This window comes from Oryzias latipes, chromosome 4 (assembly GCF_002234675.1).
Source record: "Oryzias latipes chromosome 4, ASM223467v1".
Taxonomy (NCBI): Eukaryota; Metazoa; Chordata; class Actinopteri; order Beloniformes; family Adrianichthyidae; genus Oryzias; species Oryzias latipes.
This window is the reverse complement of record NC_019862.2, coordinates 15,870,641-15,888,768: the sequence shown is the minus strand read 5'-3', so window position 1 is coordinate 15,888,768 and position 18,128 is coordinate 15,870,641. Positions and strand designations below refer to the sequence as shown.

The 18,128-nt window shown below is 36.1% G+C and overlaps 1 protein-coding gene across 1 annotated transcript in view; it reads left to right on the top strand.

Moving 5' to 3' along the window:
• raver2 (ribonucleoprotein, PTB binding 2) overlaps positions 1 to 18,128 on the top strand; it is an 89,241-nt gene that overhangs the window by 23,461 nt on the left and 47,652 nt on the right. The window contains exon 2 of the mRNA XM_023954321.1: positions 1,592 to 1,658. Within this exon, the coding sequence (XP_023810089.1) occupies positions 1,592 to 1,658 (67 nt within the window). The remainder of the gene's footprint in view (positions 1 to 1,591; positions 1,659 to 18,128) is intronic.

Here is an 18,128-nt window from a genome sequence, read left to right as displayed (position 1 = left end):
AATGTTAATCGATTCAAGTAAGAAATGTTCTTCATATCCAGACGGAATCCATGAACCAACCCTCATATAAACCATATAAACCAAAGGGTTTGTACTCGTCAGAATAGGTGGAAAAAGACAGAGGACATCTTCTATTTAGACATTAAAGCTTGAAAAAATGAATGAGTAAAACATTTTGCAGTAAAACGTGAGTCATCACAAAGGTCGAGTCCCCCATCTCTCTATTTTAAGTGGTGGTATGGTGGTTGATATTGCCCACACCTGTTTTTCACCACAGGTGTGTCTAAATACAAATTACAGGAGCATTGCATGTTTGAAAAGTGATTATTTCTTACATTTTGACAACCAATCATTTCTGTGTTGTGTGAATTTTGGTCAGATTTGAGTTCTTTTGCTGTTTATTTGTGCTGTTCCAGTGCAAACAATAACAATACAAGCACAAAAAAAAAAAAACATAAATGCAAGAATAAAGAGCCAATGCACCCTAGACATAACCACCACCCCCGCACTAACCGCTTACTATTCCCACAAGGGAATATGGTAGGGGGGACCAAGTATTCAACATTACCTTTTACTAAAATGACCCAAAAAAGACATGTGCAAAAATCACGGGGAACCAGCTTTTCTTTGTTTTAAATGCCAATCTAGGAGTGTGTAGTTTGATTTTGTCTCTTATTTTTAAAGTAAAAAAAAGCAAACCCTGAGCCAGAACTACCTTATCTATTATATATGTCAATGATGATAATGACATCATTGTATTACTGTTTAATCACACATTATCTAGGCTTAATAAAGCCTTAGGAACTTATTAAATATTATTTAAAAGCAATTAGAAAACTGTAAAATAAGTGGCATGGATTCTATTGTTTTAACATTATGTTCCACATTTTCTTCTTGATTTATTTTCTTTTATTCTCAGAAAAAAACACAAAATGTCCCTCAGATTTAAATGTTTTTATCTGTCAAACAGTAGTTTATGTGCAAAAAGATATATTATACATTTTCTTTTAGTTTTTAGCCCTTCTATAGAGATCCGAGATCTTTTGGTTTTTATGACAAAAAAAGTGTAAACATTATTAATGAATGTTAATTATTAAATGAAATGTCTGTATCCACTTATTCCCTTTACTTTATTTTAAAACCTATTTTCCTCTTTTATGTTGGAAACTTGTCGCATATCGAGATATATTACTTTTTAGAACTTGAGTATTAGTTGCCATGGGGCATCACAGTCTTTTTTTTTTTTTTTTTTAGCACACTTCTACTTAAATTTGAGTCCAAAAAAATTCAACGGAGCTTCCAAATCTAAAGTTTAATTAAAAGACACAGAGATCTTCTTTTAAGGAGAGAACCATCATCCAGCATGGCCTCAAGCAGGCGTCTTCCACCGCAATGAAGGTTCAGTCTCGTTTTATTAACTTTCCATAACCTCTTTCTATATCCATTTCACTGGGTAGAAAAAAAAGCACATAATGGAAAGAAAACCCAATGAGAAGAATGTAGATTTTTGGTTTTATTTTGTCACATTTGTTCTGCAGCTCACAATATTCTAACTTATCTTAAGTGTTTCTCGTTCTTTTCTTTCTTCCAGGAAGTCCATGAAATTCTAAAAGATTATGAACTGAAGTACTGCTTTGTGGACCGCAACAAAGGCACAGGTAATAACCACACCACCCAACAAGAACACCAGAACAAGAACACAGCTGCAGTCCAGTGCTTGGCTGTTTTTACTGTCAATCATTAGAAATATCTCAAACATTTATTAGATCAACCTCAAGCCTGTTGTTTATGTATTGCGGTAATGTTTGCTTCTCTGAGCAGATGTCTAAATTTAGTTTTTTTTTTGTTAATACGGCTCCAATAATTGGGGATAGTTCATAGAATTTAGCTAAAAAAAATAAAGAACCTTGTTTTTGGTCGATTGTTGTTGTTTTTTTTTGTAATGTTTCAGTTCCTATACATTAGAAACTTTTTTATTTTCCTTTTAAACTGAGCTGTATGTTTAAGGATCATGGAGCAATAAAGAACACAGTAGAGCTGAGTATGTGGGTTTCACCCTAAAGAAACTCAATCATTTTACAAATGCATGTTCTTCACAAATGTGGTGCCATTTAAGTAATGAACAGCCATCCAATAGTTTAAGATTTTTTTCTCTGTCACTACAAAAATGTCCTTACATTTATTTGCTACTTAATGTTATGTGACTTTTTTCTTTATTCCCATCTTGTGTGTTACGGATTTTCTTGACATAACTGGAAAAGTGTAAAGTTAGTCACCTCCAGCAGATTTTTCCATCTAAAATATTTTATTTGATTACCGCTTTGATGAACCAGTAGGGGGCGCAGTGTCGCGGTTAGCACCCCCCCCACACACACACACACAAAATCCCCCGGCGGCCGCGTCGCAAATGAATACAAATACAACGCTGTATTCTTTATTAACAAATAACAGTAACAACTAATTACTACCTATCTAACTAATGAACTAACTATATAGGTGTTGTAGAATGTGTGTGTGTCAGCGTCCTGCGTGTGTAGAAGGAAGGAGTGCACACACGTGTGTTGGGGGTGCGTGTTGATTCTTCTGCAGCGGACCGCTCTGGAGCTGCACGCGAGCCCTCACCTGTGCTCTCTGGTACAGACATCTTCTGTCCCAGTAATAAACGAGACTGCAGACACTTTGTCACCTTTCCAGTAGCCATGAAACCGGACACCCATGAAGAACGCGGGGCTCCGCCTTAATTTATACGGACACGTAACTTTGCGCTGCACTAAATAGTACCCAAACAAAACACGTAGTGATATTCATCCCACTCTAACAGTGTGAGTTCATGTTTGGTGTTACAGAATGGAGAACAGTAATAAACCCCCTACAACACAAAATCCTCCGGCGGGCGGCCGTGTCGCCCACTCAAGAACGCACGCAGCTTGTAATTGAAATGGATACAATGGAAATTAATAATTAGAACACAGTAAATTTGTCGTATTTCCTCGCGAGACGGAAACTTTTGTTGTAGAATAAGGATGTGTATGTGCTTCTGAAACCTCGCGCGTGTAAGAAGAGTGAGCGCGTGCAGCATAGAGGGAGTAAAAGGGCGTGGCGCAGGGAGTGAAGGAGAACAGTAATAAAAGGTTCCCCCCAGAAGCCCTTGAAGTCTGAACACAGGACTAGCAGAAAAAGTAAATTATCAGCAAAGATGAACGTATTAAATGTGTTTATTATAGTTCCAATCACGCACCATAAGCAGAACTTTAAAAAAAAAGAAAAAAAAATGTGTGATGATGCAGTTATCGTCACACTCCTATGCTAAGGTATACCTAAATTTTTTTTCTCAACTTTCCAAAGTGGATTTGCCGTCTTTAGCTGTTTCATTCTGAGTTGAAATTAAGATTGTTTGCAAATAGTACTTGCATCTCTAACATTTTGTAACTATAAATAATCATTTACTTTTGAAGTATAGCAATAAATTCAGTTTTACTGAAAAGCTTTTTTTTTTTTTTTTAAGGGGTTGTCCCCACAATATGTTTTTTTAATAACTGTTGATTCTCATAGGTAGCTTCAGGAATTAGAACCTACTTGTCCTTCGAGTTGAATCTTACATGGTTCCTATATTTAGTCTGGGATGTCTGGTATCTGAAACGGAACACTTTAGAAAATAGCGGTGAGCTATAAACAGCTGCGATATCAAAGCACTAGTCTGTCCAAAAGGTTAATAGTGTTTCAGAGCAAAAGGGAGCCTGATGAAACAGGGGCCCTTGTCTCACCAGCAGCGATGGTACTTGAATAATTAGCATTAGCATTGGGCTCTGAAGTACTGTGGTGTTGGAGTGAAATTAGCTGAACTTCAAGAACATCAGAGGTTTTTTTTTTCTTTCAAACTATAGAGTCTCTTGCTGTAGCGGCTCCTCTCTGATTTTCTCTTTTGTTTTTTTTAAAATCTCTTTTGCAGTCTTTATCTCATTGAACCGGCCACCTCTCACTGTCTGTTGGCCATGTTTATTGTGTATGTTGGGGCTACATTTCTGCTCATTCGTAATGGTCTGATTCATTTATAAAAATGATGTCTTCATTAAAATGATTCATGGAGTCAGCTGTGTCTGTGGATCGAGTTCTGATCTTTTATCTGCAGATTGAGAACTGGCATTTGTGTTGTCTTTTAAATTTGACATTCAAATTAAAAACAAACCAAACTATAAATACAACAGAAAACTTTTTCTTCATATTATTTTTTTCAGTCTTCAGCCTTGACTGAAAAAAGCTTGTTATAAAAAAGTTTAGTTTTCCATTATTTGAAAATAATGTTAGATTTACTGTTGCTGATAATCATCATTATCTATAAACAAATGACATTTTCTTCTGTTTCTAAATACTTTTCTGGTTTGTATGCATGCAGTTGGCTGTCTGAATGTATATTATGGTTTACTGTTTATTTGATTAAGGCTAAATTGAATAAATTATTAGCTTGGTACCTGGGGAAAAAATGAGTAGGATAGTTTCAGTTTCATTTCTGCAGACTTGGATGTGTGTGTGTGTGAGTGTGCACCTGTGTGCATGTGTGCTGAGAGATCCCTCAGGGGTGTCTAAGATTGATTTCAAGCCGCCATAGCTTTTCACTTTGTGTGCAAATGTGTGTGGTGACGGATGAAATGTTTTCCCGTGATCCAGTAACCCCCTGGCTTGTCACCCTCAACACACTCCCATCCAGCGCCGCCCTGAAATGTTGTGTTCGGCTGGTGTATCGTATATGCAGAGGAGATAAGATTAGTGTCAGTCATAATAAAGCATTTTGTGGCGTGTTTTATGAGGTGAGATGCTTTGAAGGCACGTGGCTCTACGACTGTGTCAGTTTTTGAGTGTTTATGGCGAGCTCATCAGCCCCTTGAGTCAGTTTACATGGCAGCTGTGTAACATCTCCCGAACCACGTGTTTATAGTCTGACTCACTCTCTCTTTTCTCCCTTCCCTTTTGTCTCCTTTTTTCACCTTCTTTGGTGCTTTAACCTCCCGGCTAAACAAGAAATAATTATCCCAGCTTCTTACAAAGTTTGTTTAGCATCTGAATAATTTTCAGAGGAGGAGTGTAAATGTTAAGATGTTGCAGCCTTTGCTCAGACCATCAGTACATCTGTAGATCCACCATGATGTGTCCTGTTGTATGTAAAATGGAAAGCATCCAAACTGCGTGTTAGAGTCGCTGCATATCACTATGACAGTTTCCATTTTGGGTTAAAAAACTTTTAAGCAGAATATAAATATTTAGAGACGCAAAATGTAATGCTGATAGTAAAAGATTGTTGCTTACTCATGTTTTGACATTTCATACTTTAGAATTGTTCACACTTCAGAGGCCGTTGTGTAGTCTGGTCTGTGCAATTTTGTAATTTTTTTATTTATTTCAATTCGTAAAGAACTTTTTATCTTTTCTTTCCGCTGAGAATGATTTTTTTTCTTTTCCATAAGACAAATGTGAAATGTGACCTAAATTTTCTCTCCAATTGGTTTTCTAGGTACTGCGGCCGGCCACATGGCTAAACATCTGATTGTCTTTCTAATAAATCTGTCCGCTCTGTGTATGTTTGCACATGTGGTTATCCTTAACAGTTCTTCATTACGTCATGACATGCATTATTGCACTTTTTTAAGAAAAGCTGCTTTTTTTTGCAGTTTTTTAATGAAAACTTAACTGTAAGAAAGCTATAAAACCACTATTTATCTGACTTTCAAATTCTGCTGGGGTACGCTCCAGTGGATGGCTTCTTCTCAGTTTTTAATACTACATGTTCTTGGTTTGTGTCTAAATTTTTGTTTAAAAAGCTGATTAGATATTCGTATCGTGCAGTAACTCAGGGACTTGTGAAGATGACTTGTTGAAAGTAAACTGCAATAGAACAGGAAAGAAAAGTTTTAGGTGACACTGGATGTGGGATAGTTGTTGGTGACAGATCCCTAACGCACTTGGTTTTTAACATATGTTTACTCAAGTCCTTCAAGATTTACGGTTAATTGTCTGTAAATGCTCAAATATATAATCACTGGCATTGATGTGCGAGGAAATCTTTTAACAGTGGCATAGGAGAATGGGGGACTAGTTGAAAATGATAGAAAGGCAGGAGAAACACAAATAAATTGTTTCATCCAATCTCTGAAAGGAACAATGAAGAGCAGAGTTACTACAGCAGCAGACCAATACACTGGAATCCCCTCTGTTGGCAAAAAAAAGTAAACTGAACATACAATCCCCTTAGCAAAAAGTAGTACACTTGAAGTTTACTTTTTATAAAGTAAGTATGGCAAGTAGAGTTGGAAGTATACTAACTGGTCCTTCTTCTGGCTAAATTGGAATATTTTAGGTTTACATTATATAGATCACAGCTGCTCATTCATGGTCCTAGAGATCTAACACCCTGCCTGTTTTCCAGTTCTTCCTGCACTGCTTGCTGCTTATTACCTGGAGCAGGTGTTTTCATTAAATAAGAATCTGGAGACATCTGATTTGACCTGCTAGTTGCTTCGCGTCGGACGGTTCAGGCTTCCGCGTTAAAAAGTAATAATGCACGCTTCGTTGGCCATTAGCCCTTACTTAATGCAAAGCAATAATTGTAAACAATCCAACAAATTAAAGTCACAGATAGATATCAAACTCATTTCATATATAAAGAAATGCATTGATTAAAAATAAATAAAAATTAACACAAATTTAAGATGAAAATAACTAATTTCTCATAATCATAGAGATTTTTCAGTGATGCATACATTAGATTCTTTAAATATAAATATCAACCAGTAGAGTTTAATGGTTGAAAAGAAGTGGGGAAGAGCAAACATATTTAATCCCACTCCTAATGATTTATTGCATTTTATTTTGATTCATTGATTTTGGGAGCCGGTTTAGCTCGTGCTGGTCTGCGGCGCCTTCCGTCCGTGAAACCAGGGTTCGAATCCGGGTTGCTCCCTATTCCCTTCTCTGCTTCTGTGCCGGTCCCAAACCCGGATAAATTGAGAGGGTTGCGTCAGGAAGGGCATCCGGCGTAAAACATTGCCAAGTTAACCATGCCACTCCTCCTCGAAAGAGAGGTTGTTTCGCTGTGGCGACCCCTGATGGGAAAAGCCGAAAGAGAAAGAAGATATTGATTCATTGATTTTAGCCACTTTGTTGTCATCAACACTGCATTTCACTTCTCCTATCTTTATTAATTTATTGTGACAGCTGCTTAATGGGCTGCAATATTTCTGGTTCAGTTTTTGCTTTAAATTGTGGGACAGTAAAATAGAATGTCATTGTACTAAAAGTTTCTTTATCTTTATCTTCTTGTTCTTTATCCAGGATTGTATGAAATGAGAGCAATGTGATTTACATTTGATATATTCTTTTTCTTTTTAATTTAACGTAAAAGCAGGCAGACCGTTCGTCGTTGGAATTTTGTCATTCAACGCCATTCAGCAGGTTGTTTATTTTTACAGCTTAGATAAAGATAGAAATGGTTTTGATTTTACAAACTTGTGATTCAGAGCTCAGTTAAAACGAGTGAGTGAGATTTTTGAAACAAGGGAATCAGGATTGAGTTGGAACAGAGGAAGCATGTCGGAACCAATCCGGGCTCACGTTGTTACTGAGCTCTCAGCAGAGCTTTAGCCAGGCTGAGTAATCTTTTCATCTATCTTACAGCACGTAGCTGGTTTTGATGTAATGCGTTGAGCTGTAACAAAGGAGATGATCAACAAGTCGGTAAGGCTCATGCCCGCCTGAGGTCAAACTGGAAGTATGTTACATTTTTAATGATCTAATATGAGGTGCCCACAAGTGATGCAGCATGGTCGACAGCTTTTCATCTCTTTCAAACTGGGCACAGTGAAGGAATATGCTGCCTTTGTGAAATACATGTAATCTTTTTTTGAAATTATAAAGAAAAGGTGAAAGTTTCAAATAAAAATACTTTATTTTTTTTTATCATTTTGACGGCAAATAGCAAACTGTTGCTCATTTTGTTGTTGGGTTGTTTGTAATTACTTTCATGTTCAGTTTTTGTTCTCTATCTTTATTGATCTGGTTTTCTTTAAAGAACAGCTTGGAAAACTTAAAACAACATTTATTTGTAACACTTTAAATTATAGAAATATTGATTTTAATCTTTGAAATCTTAGAATGTGAAGAAGCAGCCAGGTAATTGAACCTTTATTATGTGGGGATAAGTGGAAATCATAAAAGAATAAAAATCTAATTTTAAAGAAACAATTACCAACAGCATTTTTATGTGGAGTTTTTAGGAATGTGTTGAAACATTTGCTGATTTTTCTTAGTTTCCTCCTTAGTGTCGTACGACCTCAGTCTTGTTGGATAAGAATTTTATACGTTCCTTTGAATTTTATCTTGCCTCAGAAATGTCATAGACCCATCTCTCAGTCTCTGAATGAGTCACACAACAGTGTGAGTGAAAATGGCTGTGAGGCCCCCTCAGTCCTGTTCCTCACCATGAAGCCATGAAGATCCTAACCCTGGATGAAGGTCTACCTGTCAAAAGCTGATTCATGTCTTCAGAAAGCTAACATAAGGGGGAGCTTTAAGAGACACCCTCCATTTCTATTTATTTTGAAGAAAAGACTTGTGAAAAAAAACGAATCTGTTAAAACTCCAGCGACAGAGATGCTTTGTGACTGGATGGTGTAAAGTTGCACTGCATTTGCAATTTACGTATAAACGGATTCACATTAAGATTAAGAACTTGGATCAAAGTATTGTTGCTTGAGGTTAACCCTTTACCATCAGAGGCATCGCCAGTGATTGCAAATAACGTGCTTTTTGAACTACCGAAACTCTTCGGCCGTTTACGCAATTAACATAAATTCCAACAGATTCTGATGCAGAGAAAAGCAGATTTGTGTTGATATACAACACTTTACTAACTTTACATTGGTAAGGTGTTGCATAAAGCATAAAGCTGCTTTTGTCCGCTTCAGAATTTGTTGAATTTACATTTGTTGTGTAACCGTTTGAGGAGTAAAGGTAATTCAAACGACATTGCTAACGCTCCAGATTTAACCCCTTCACATCGTATATAGCTCATTCGCAAAGGACCAATAAATCCATGACTCCCCTTAATTTAGAATCAACTTGAAAGGAAGCTGGCTGGGTGTGGAGAGGGAGCATCCACTCATGGGGCAGAAGGCTGTGAGCATTCTGCTTCCATTCTAAGTCCTATCTTTGTGAAATTTTCTGCTGTTGCCACGTTGAAAACAAAGAACAGAGCTAGGCTCAATATTGAGCATGACTTGAGAGTTGCAGTAATAAACCTTTAACCTTGTTTTGAAAAGATGTGTAGCACAAAGTGGGCACATTGCACCCATCAACACAACTTTTTGTTTCTTTTTGCACATACATTCAGTGTTATTGTTCTCACAAAGTGAATGTTCCGCAATTTAATTTTTTCTAGTCTCTAGCAGCAGGAATGTATAATATTTGAGTATGGTATTGAAGTTAAACGCTTTTGGCTTATTTTGTCACCATTTCTTTACGTTGTGGGAGGGCGGGGGAATGAACATTTTTCCTCCTCCAAAGGGGGGAACAAAAGAAAAAGTTTCAGAACCACTGGGTTAAGGGGATAAAAGGGCACAGAAGACTGTTCAATGGACAGTCAGACTTATTGACTTTATAATATTGATAATGATAATAAAATCCATGTCGGATAATACGGCTTGCAGGCCCAAATTACCGTTCATATTTGACTACCACCATTAACATTCTTAACACTGGAGATGTCGCTGGCAACACCTAAATAACACGTGCTCTCTTGACGTACCATAACTCTTTTACCGTTAAGGCGATCAATGTGAATTAGCTGATTCTGACGCTGAGAGAAGTGGCTTTATGAATCGGCACAAAGCCGCTTTTCTCCGTAACAAAATCAACTGATCTCGGCAATTGTCTAAGCCCTTCCCTACTCTGAAGTGTTGCAAAGCTGCTTTCTCCAGTAACCTCCTGACCCCTCCTTTAATCTTGAACCATTATACGTTGCTCTGTGTTCCTGTGACAAATGCTCTGCTCCTCATGACCATATCAGTTCTCTGAGCCAGCCTACAGTGCTGGACTTATTAGGTCATAGTGATGGAGATGTTTATGCTGGTGCATAGATTGGTCTTAAATTGTGATCCGAAGTGAGTCCCGCCGAGTGGATCTTTGTGTCTCCATATATGGCTTTACTTTGGCTGCTGCCGCCGTTTGTCAGTTAATGATGTTTTTTCCCCTCCTCTCTAAAAACCACTCTTCCAACACACACACTCATACACACTCACACATTCAACAGAGAAAATATCTGTTGCTCTGTGCCTTAATCACTGTCGTCCTCTTATTTTTCCACTTCCTGTTGCCAAGAAAGAGCCTCTAACATTGTACTCGTACCTAGATCTTTGTCTGAACTGCATCTTTCTGAGTCTTCCTGTCTTACTCCATTCTCCTTTAAGCGCTGTCCAGTACTCTGATCTCTAACAATCAGTTGAGCAGGAGCTTGTTAGCTTGCTGAAAATGTATCTTTTCCCATGTTGGTCAGGTTTAAACACCTGGTTTAATAAATTTGATTTAGCAGCAAAATTAGCACATTCATATTCCAGTTCTTTGCATTTGGTGGAATTGTAAAACTTTTCAAATATTTCAACCAACTTGTCGCCAAAAGATGTGCAGAAAAGATTCTGTGTTTTGTATCGAATTCTTTTTTTTCACACAACATCTCAAAATTGAACTTACAGCTGTTGAACTCATTTTTTCCTTTTTTTAAATCTTTTTATCTTGTCAGCCTCTATCATTGCTGAGGTTATTGAAGGAAAAGTCTGGTATTTCCATTTCATTAAGTATACAAATCTAAAAAATGCTTTAGTAAGTTAATTAGGGTTCTAGGTACAAAGACAACAACCATGTAGTTATAAACTAACATTAATGTGTTATCCGACGCTGTCTGGAGCTTTTTTTCATGTGGTATCAGTTTGACACTACTAACTGAAAACCAGGCAGATTGTCAAATGAGGAAGTGAGAGCCATCTGGATGTAGGACATTTCTATATTAGACCACATATAGAAAGTACAAGTTGCATTATCGTGACACCATCATTTCAGAAGCATGTATGCTGCTGCGGAACCAGGAATTTGGAAATACAATGATGAGGGTTATCCAGGAAATCCCTGCCATTCAATGGAGCCCTTTGTGCTCAATGTGGCTTTGTCCAGTAATGAAGACAGCACACACTGGCAAAAAGCTCATTGGTCTCCAGCTTTCTGTTACAATGTGTGTGCGTGGGATGGTGCTTTTGTAATGAAAATAGTACAGTTCACGGGACCAGTATGTACTCTGTGACATGCTCTGCAGCAGCTACAGCAGCTACCACTTTCACTATATCAGTTTTAAGTCAATACTCATTAAAAAATGTATTTTTGAACAAAAATATTTAAACAGTAATTATCTATTGTTTTGCCTCCATCCTTTCTATACCCGCTCATAAAAACAAACATGTCTGTGATTTTGTTTTTGTGCATTAATGATCCAAAAAAAGGACATTTGGATTAAAAGCAGCGATGTTAATGTTGACATAGGAAAGCTGGTGTTCACTGCGTAGGGTTTTCTCGCAAACATCTGACTCATTACATTCTGAACTGTGGTTCTGCAATGCCTGAAGCAAAAAATAATGCATTTAGTTTGGCTACAGTCTGAATAAAACATATTTGGAGGTTTGCATCCGGGGACAAATATATATTAGAGAAATGATAGCTTTAAACATGAAAATGGAGAGAAATATGTTGTTCTGAAGAGTGAGCACCTGCAAGTGAAGGAAAGCAACTGACAACCTTTCAGTCATTCATATTGCTGTTAAACTTCTATCCTTTCTAGGTCAGGAGTTCTTCTTTTTTTGACTTTCTGCACTAACTTGTGCAATTTTTGACATATTTTACACAGAAAGACACAGTAATCTAAATAAGCTTGAAAAGCATTAAAACAATACAATTGGCCACCAGGCAGCATTAAAACAATAAAACACTGAATAAAAAAACGAAAATACTTTTAGTGGGTTGGGCCTGCACAGCAATGTGCCCTTTTTTCTAAAATCTTTGAACAAATTTTAAAAGAATTAAGTGCTTTAAAGTCTCTTTCTGAATAGATCCTATCCTAACAATCTCATGTCCTGAAATTTAAAAATGGAAACAATTACTGGACGTCAGTAAAATAAAAGCAAAAATATGTTGATTTAAAATCTTTAATTGCTTTTTAAACATTTTATTTTATTATTTTTAATAAACAGTATTTCTTAGAGTGCTATCAAATATAGATTTGGAATTTTGATGTTGGCATACGAAAGCAAATTCATCAACTGCTATCAAAAAATTCCATCTGGTATTATGGGACCTATGAAGCAAAAATGGACATTAGTGCCCGTGTTTGTCTTTCTGACCAAACATCATTTAAACTTTGAAAAACACTTGGATGCACAGCTGTCTGTTTAAAAATGGTAAATTTATGTTTTTACAAAACTCAATAATGAAGTGTTTAGTATTTTGAAGGACTTTTGCCTTTGTTTAACAAAAGGGAAAAACTTAGATTGTTGCAAATGTCACCAGAACCTGAAGTGCTGCTTTGCTGTGGACCGCATGCTACCAAAGAGTTAGATCTATTTGTAGTCTGTCTCTCTGCAGTTGTTCTGACTAGACTGAAAAACATCAGCTACAATAACACCCTGAGAGTGAACACAGACCCCTTTCTGTTATTTTTGTTACTTTTTTTCCTCCATCCTCCTGTCTTAAGTGACAGCAGTCCTGTCCACCTAATTGCATCCCAGGACAGTAGCTTTTCACTTCTATCCCTCCTTCTTCTCCTTGTCTCCTCCTTGGTTTCTCCATCTCTGTCACCATCTGTCCATCTGTGTTCTTGTGAATCACTGAATGCAAATCAGCACAAGCCTCGCAAAAAATGTGTTGTACCCATTATTCTTTATCGTTGAGACACAGTAACATGCTCAGTCCAACTGTTCCTTTCAATTGCTGCATATTTGTACATTTCATATTTTTGTGCATCAGCTGTTAGAATTGTCAAGCTTTTCTTTTTCTTAGTGTTGGTGCTTTTGTATACTTATGCCTGCAATAGTTCATTACAGTCTCATGTTTGATTTTCAAAGAAAACCCAGATATCTGGGGTCAATAACACATGTTAAGTGTGATTAAAACTAGACGTTACTGTAAACTAGAAACAAGCCTAAAAAGTTGTTATAGTTTATTAAGTGGATTGAATAATGTAAGGGTGATTAAAAAAAAAGATTAACCAGGAGGGACATTTTATCATTTTTGCTGTCTCATATGCATTTATTATCCTTTACAGAGCAGATTATAGTCACTTATGAACTATTATTTAAGAGTTGACAGCAACCAAAAGCCAAAAACCTGTAATATCAGAAGCTGCATGTAAAAAAAAAAAAAAAAAAAAAAAAGAAGCTGCATGTAAACATATTTCACATATAAAGCAAGTTGACCTTAACCAAACTAAATTAAAACTACTCCAAACCAAGCCAGACTACTCTGATTATTGTTGAGTTACCAGAGAAGTCCATAGATAACATTCTTCTATGTGGACTTCAGCTTGATTTCAACAAGCATTGGCAGCTGAAAGAAAAATATAAAAAAATATATATATATTATATTAATTGATGTCCATGGATCAGATTCAGGCTCTCGATGTCAGATTTAAAAATAGCCTGGCAGAAATCACAAATTAGCAATAACAATTTAAAAAATGGAAAATTTAAAAATATCCAAATTTTAAAAAAATTGTTATACCTAAATCATACTATTTTCCTAAATGAAACTGTCTGGAGAAACCCAAAATCCATTGATCATTTTTACATCATTGCCATTTTTCTCATTTTTCTATAGATTTTCTCAAGAAAAAAGGAAAAAAAACACAAAACTAATGTAGTCTTTTTTGTTTGTTTGTTTGTTTGTTTTGTTTGTTTTATATTTCCTGTCAATTTTGAGTTATGTACCTGACAGGAAATAGGTTCTTGCAGCACATGTTTCAGTCATGTTGGGGGTGGGGGCGGAGAATCAATAAAAAAGGCCTAAAAATGAGCAATATTTGGCAATAAAATCAAGTGTACAGTTGAAACCAGAGGGTTACATATACAACGTAAAAACACACATATGCTTTTTTTTGTCAACGTCGGATAATAAATAAAAGTAAACGTTTCCCTTTTTTTTTACGTCAGTTGCAATTAACAAAACTATTTCTATTTGCTAAATGTTAGAAAAATGACACAAGGGTTTTTTGTTTTTCTTAGAAAAATGTGTCACTACTTTTATCAAAGTGAAAGGTTTATGTACATGTTATTAGTATTTGGTACTATTGCCTTTAAACAGCAGTACTTGGGTCAAACATCTTGGATATCCTTCCACAAGCTTCTCTCAAGATGTGTTAGGAATTTTGGCCCATTCCTCCTGACAGAACTGGTGAAACTGAGCCTGCACTTTATTATTGCTGCGCTTACGGACAGTCCCCAAACCAGAATGTCTTCTTCAAAGCAAGAATATCACTTAATGGTTTGTAATATGGTCATTGTATCATAATATTTCTTATAATCTTTAATCTTATGCAGGTTTTCTTTAGATCTTATCCATATTTCCGTTAAGGCTTTGTGCAGCCAACAACAATAATCACAATTTTAGAAATGTGGATGTTTAAAGTTTTGGGTTTTTCACCAACTCTGTCTCTTTTGATCTCACAGAGCAGTCATGATGTCTGCAGTTTCTTATCTGCAGCTCACACAAGTGCACCCCAAAAATCACACAACTCAATCTTGCAGTAAAAGACATGCATGTTTTACACACGGCACACAGCATACACCTATATCACATATTGTACACGTCTGATAGCTGAAGTCACAGTGTTATCAAGGTTCCCAGCTTCACTTGTCTATTTGCTGCTCACTAATGCACACGTGAGATAAGAAGAGGACCCAGAAATCACCCGACAACAGAAACAAACGTGGAGACAAATACACTAAAACTTCATATAGAGGAAGTACACCATATCAGGTGCCTCCCTGAGGTTTTGTCAGGAAATCCTTTTGAATATTTAAAGCTTCCTGATTGGTTTTTCAGAAAAGCACTTTCAGATTTTATATCTGAAGCAATAGATCCTAACACTGATGTTTATGGAATTTAGAATTTAATTTTTTTGACAGATGCGGTCCAACTGCAGAATGTTGAATACTCTCAGCTTAGGCTTTATGATGAGGGTAAATTAAAGCAAATGTTTTGAGGTTATATTTTAAACACTACACAAGAAAGTATGGACCAACTGAACAAAAAGTGATTAAAGGGAAAAAAAATGAAATAAAATAACATTTATATATCCTGTCACAAAAGGAACAAGGGGGAAAAGGACAATGGTTAAATTGATTTTTCACTATTTAGAGTGATTGTCAAAGAATTAACTCCACACTTTTGTCGCCAAACGTCCAGTTCAATCTTTGAAGGCAGCTGCAACATTTTTTACCTGGACGGTTTATTGTTTAAAATGCAAATTTCTGTAATCATTTCAAATGATGCTTCCATTTTTAGAATAAAATGGTTGAAAGTGAGCATGTGAGCTGAGTGATCATCAAAGCTGTAGGTGGCTGAGTGGGCGACTGGCTGGAGAGAGACGTTAAGTGTGTGATCCCGTCAGCAGCCGTGCTTCATTCCACCTTGTTCTGCTGCACACCAAACCTCACACCAAACATGTTTGGGTACAATTTCAATATTAAAGGTTTTCACTTTTTCACAAATGTGCTTTTTTTTGATTATCTGTGCATTATAATAAATCTTGCAATGTTTCTTAAATTACTGCAGAAATCGGACATTTATACATGTAGAAGAAACCAACCACTTACAAATAAATGTTCGTTAACTTTCTTTTTTAACTGGTATTTAAGGATCTTAACCAATCCAAAAACAGTTGAGTTGTTGTTAAAATCTCTAAATCACATTGAAAAGTCTATAAGTGGACTTCAGCTTAATTTCAAAACGCATTGACAGCTGTATCCTCAAGATATTTGCTGTAAACATATAGAGAAAATGTACTTTTGTTTATAGTCTGGAGTGTACAGAAATGATGAATATATTTTGTTCGTCCGTCATTATACTGTACCTTGGAGAAACCAAATTCCATGCCAAAGTAAAACACTTTCCTATTCTGAGTTTTTTTTTTCTTTCAATTTTTTATTAACAGGCCAAATTCCTTCACTACTTCCTACAGGGTGCACTATATAGTGTGTTCGCTATTTAAAAAAACAATAAAAAAAAAAACAATTTGAAAAATAGAAATCTCCCAGAAGTCTCTGCAAAAAAACAGTGTGCATCGATGTTTACTAGATTGGGGAATATAGACCACAGTGCATTGGGTTGGAACAATGTTTGCAAAAAACAAGTATTCAAATGCATTTTTTAATAAACCACCATCGAGTTCATCATCAGAACACAGTGGACTCATAAATAGTCGTCATAAAATGCTTGTGTAGATCAGGTTTCACTTGGTGAAATATGTGATTGCCATATTTGCTGTTTAAAAAATTTAAGTAGTAAACATGGTGTTCGATTTGCTCTAAAAATCCAGGGTACTAGATAGTCCTGCTCTATATGGCTTTTCAGTAGTTTGGGAGTAGGGAGGGGATTCGTCCATAGGCCTAGTCTTTCTTGGGGTCATATTGCACATTCACAGTCAGTTTGGTGGTATGTGTCTTTTAGGGTTTAGGGAGCCTTTCGCATTGTACAGGTGTGCCCTCTAGATAGTCATGACCTAATTGTTTCTTTGCAGTTCAGCGAAAAACATCCTGGGGGGGGATATACTGTCAGATTCATTCAAAGGAGCTAAGCTCACACACGTATCAAGTTGGCTTTAATTCAGTTTTCACCATGATGTCATTTTAACATGATCTTGTTCTTACCATCCCTTAACCTATGCAGTAAAATGAAGCTCTTGATGTCTAATAAAAGTCTTACCTTTCTCTGTTTTTTAGATGAGTTTTAGAAGATGAATTTTTTAAAACTTTAAACATGTAATGTTCCTGTCAGAATCAATGAATTACTGTTCCTTTGTTTGTATATCTTGGAGGAAAGGGTGGCTTTATAGTAATTTTTAATGCCAAATTAATCCTTTTAACAATGAAAATCCCACCTTATGTACAATTTACATTATTAGTTTTTCATTTATTTCATAGACAAATTGTTTTTTAAAAATGAAATTTGACAAGTGTATCAATACTTAATTATGTTAATTTTGTCTCAATGTGAATCAAATCAATTCATTCCTGCCTTATTTTTTCCACGTTTGGATTTATTTTACATCCAAGCAGCGACTTGACTGGGTCACTTTAGGTTTGAAAATGTTCTTTTCTTTCTTGCTTTCTGCCGCCTTTCAGCCCCTTAGAAACACAAAAACTCTTTGATTGTATTCACAGTTTCTTTTCATTCTAGATGCTTTTAGGCAAGTCACCTTTTACATTTAACAGTCCGTTGGAAGTCTGTCTCCAGTGACTAATGAAGGTGGACAAAAAGAAAAAGCATCTACGTTGAAAACATCATCCCTGATGATGGCATGTTTGGCTCCACCTGCATATGTTTGCATTATTAGGTTTTAATGGAAGCTATTCTTGTTTTTCAATGTGCTCTATAAGACAGACCTGCATACCATCTAACATGCTGGCTGTGGAAAAAACCCGGGTGATAAAAGCCTTGTGAAAGACTTTTTAAAAATTATTTTCAGCTAAACAGAACTGATGCTTATTTAAATGTGATATAGTTTTAAATACTGTTGCTTATTTACTGACGGCTTAAACTTTATTTGATCTGGTTCTCTGATTATCCTCTTTTAAACTAACCAGTTCTTTGAATGGTAAAAACATTTGGGACAGAGAATTCTTTCATCACTTGATCTTGTTGTATTTTTAGATACTTTTCCGTCCTATTAGAATAGACTCAGTACTTTATACCACTGTAATCTTAAAGTACCCAGATTGATTTTTTTCCACTCTTTTTCAAACAGAGCATGTACCCCTCTGGAAGATTGTACATTGCTCCACAGACAACAAGCAGTCTTTCTCCATTTTTATTGTTGATTCCTGAAA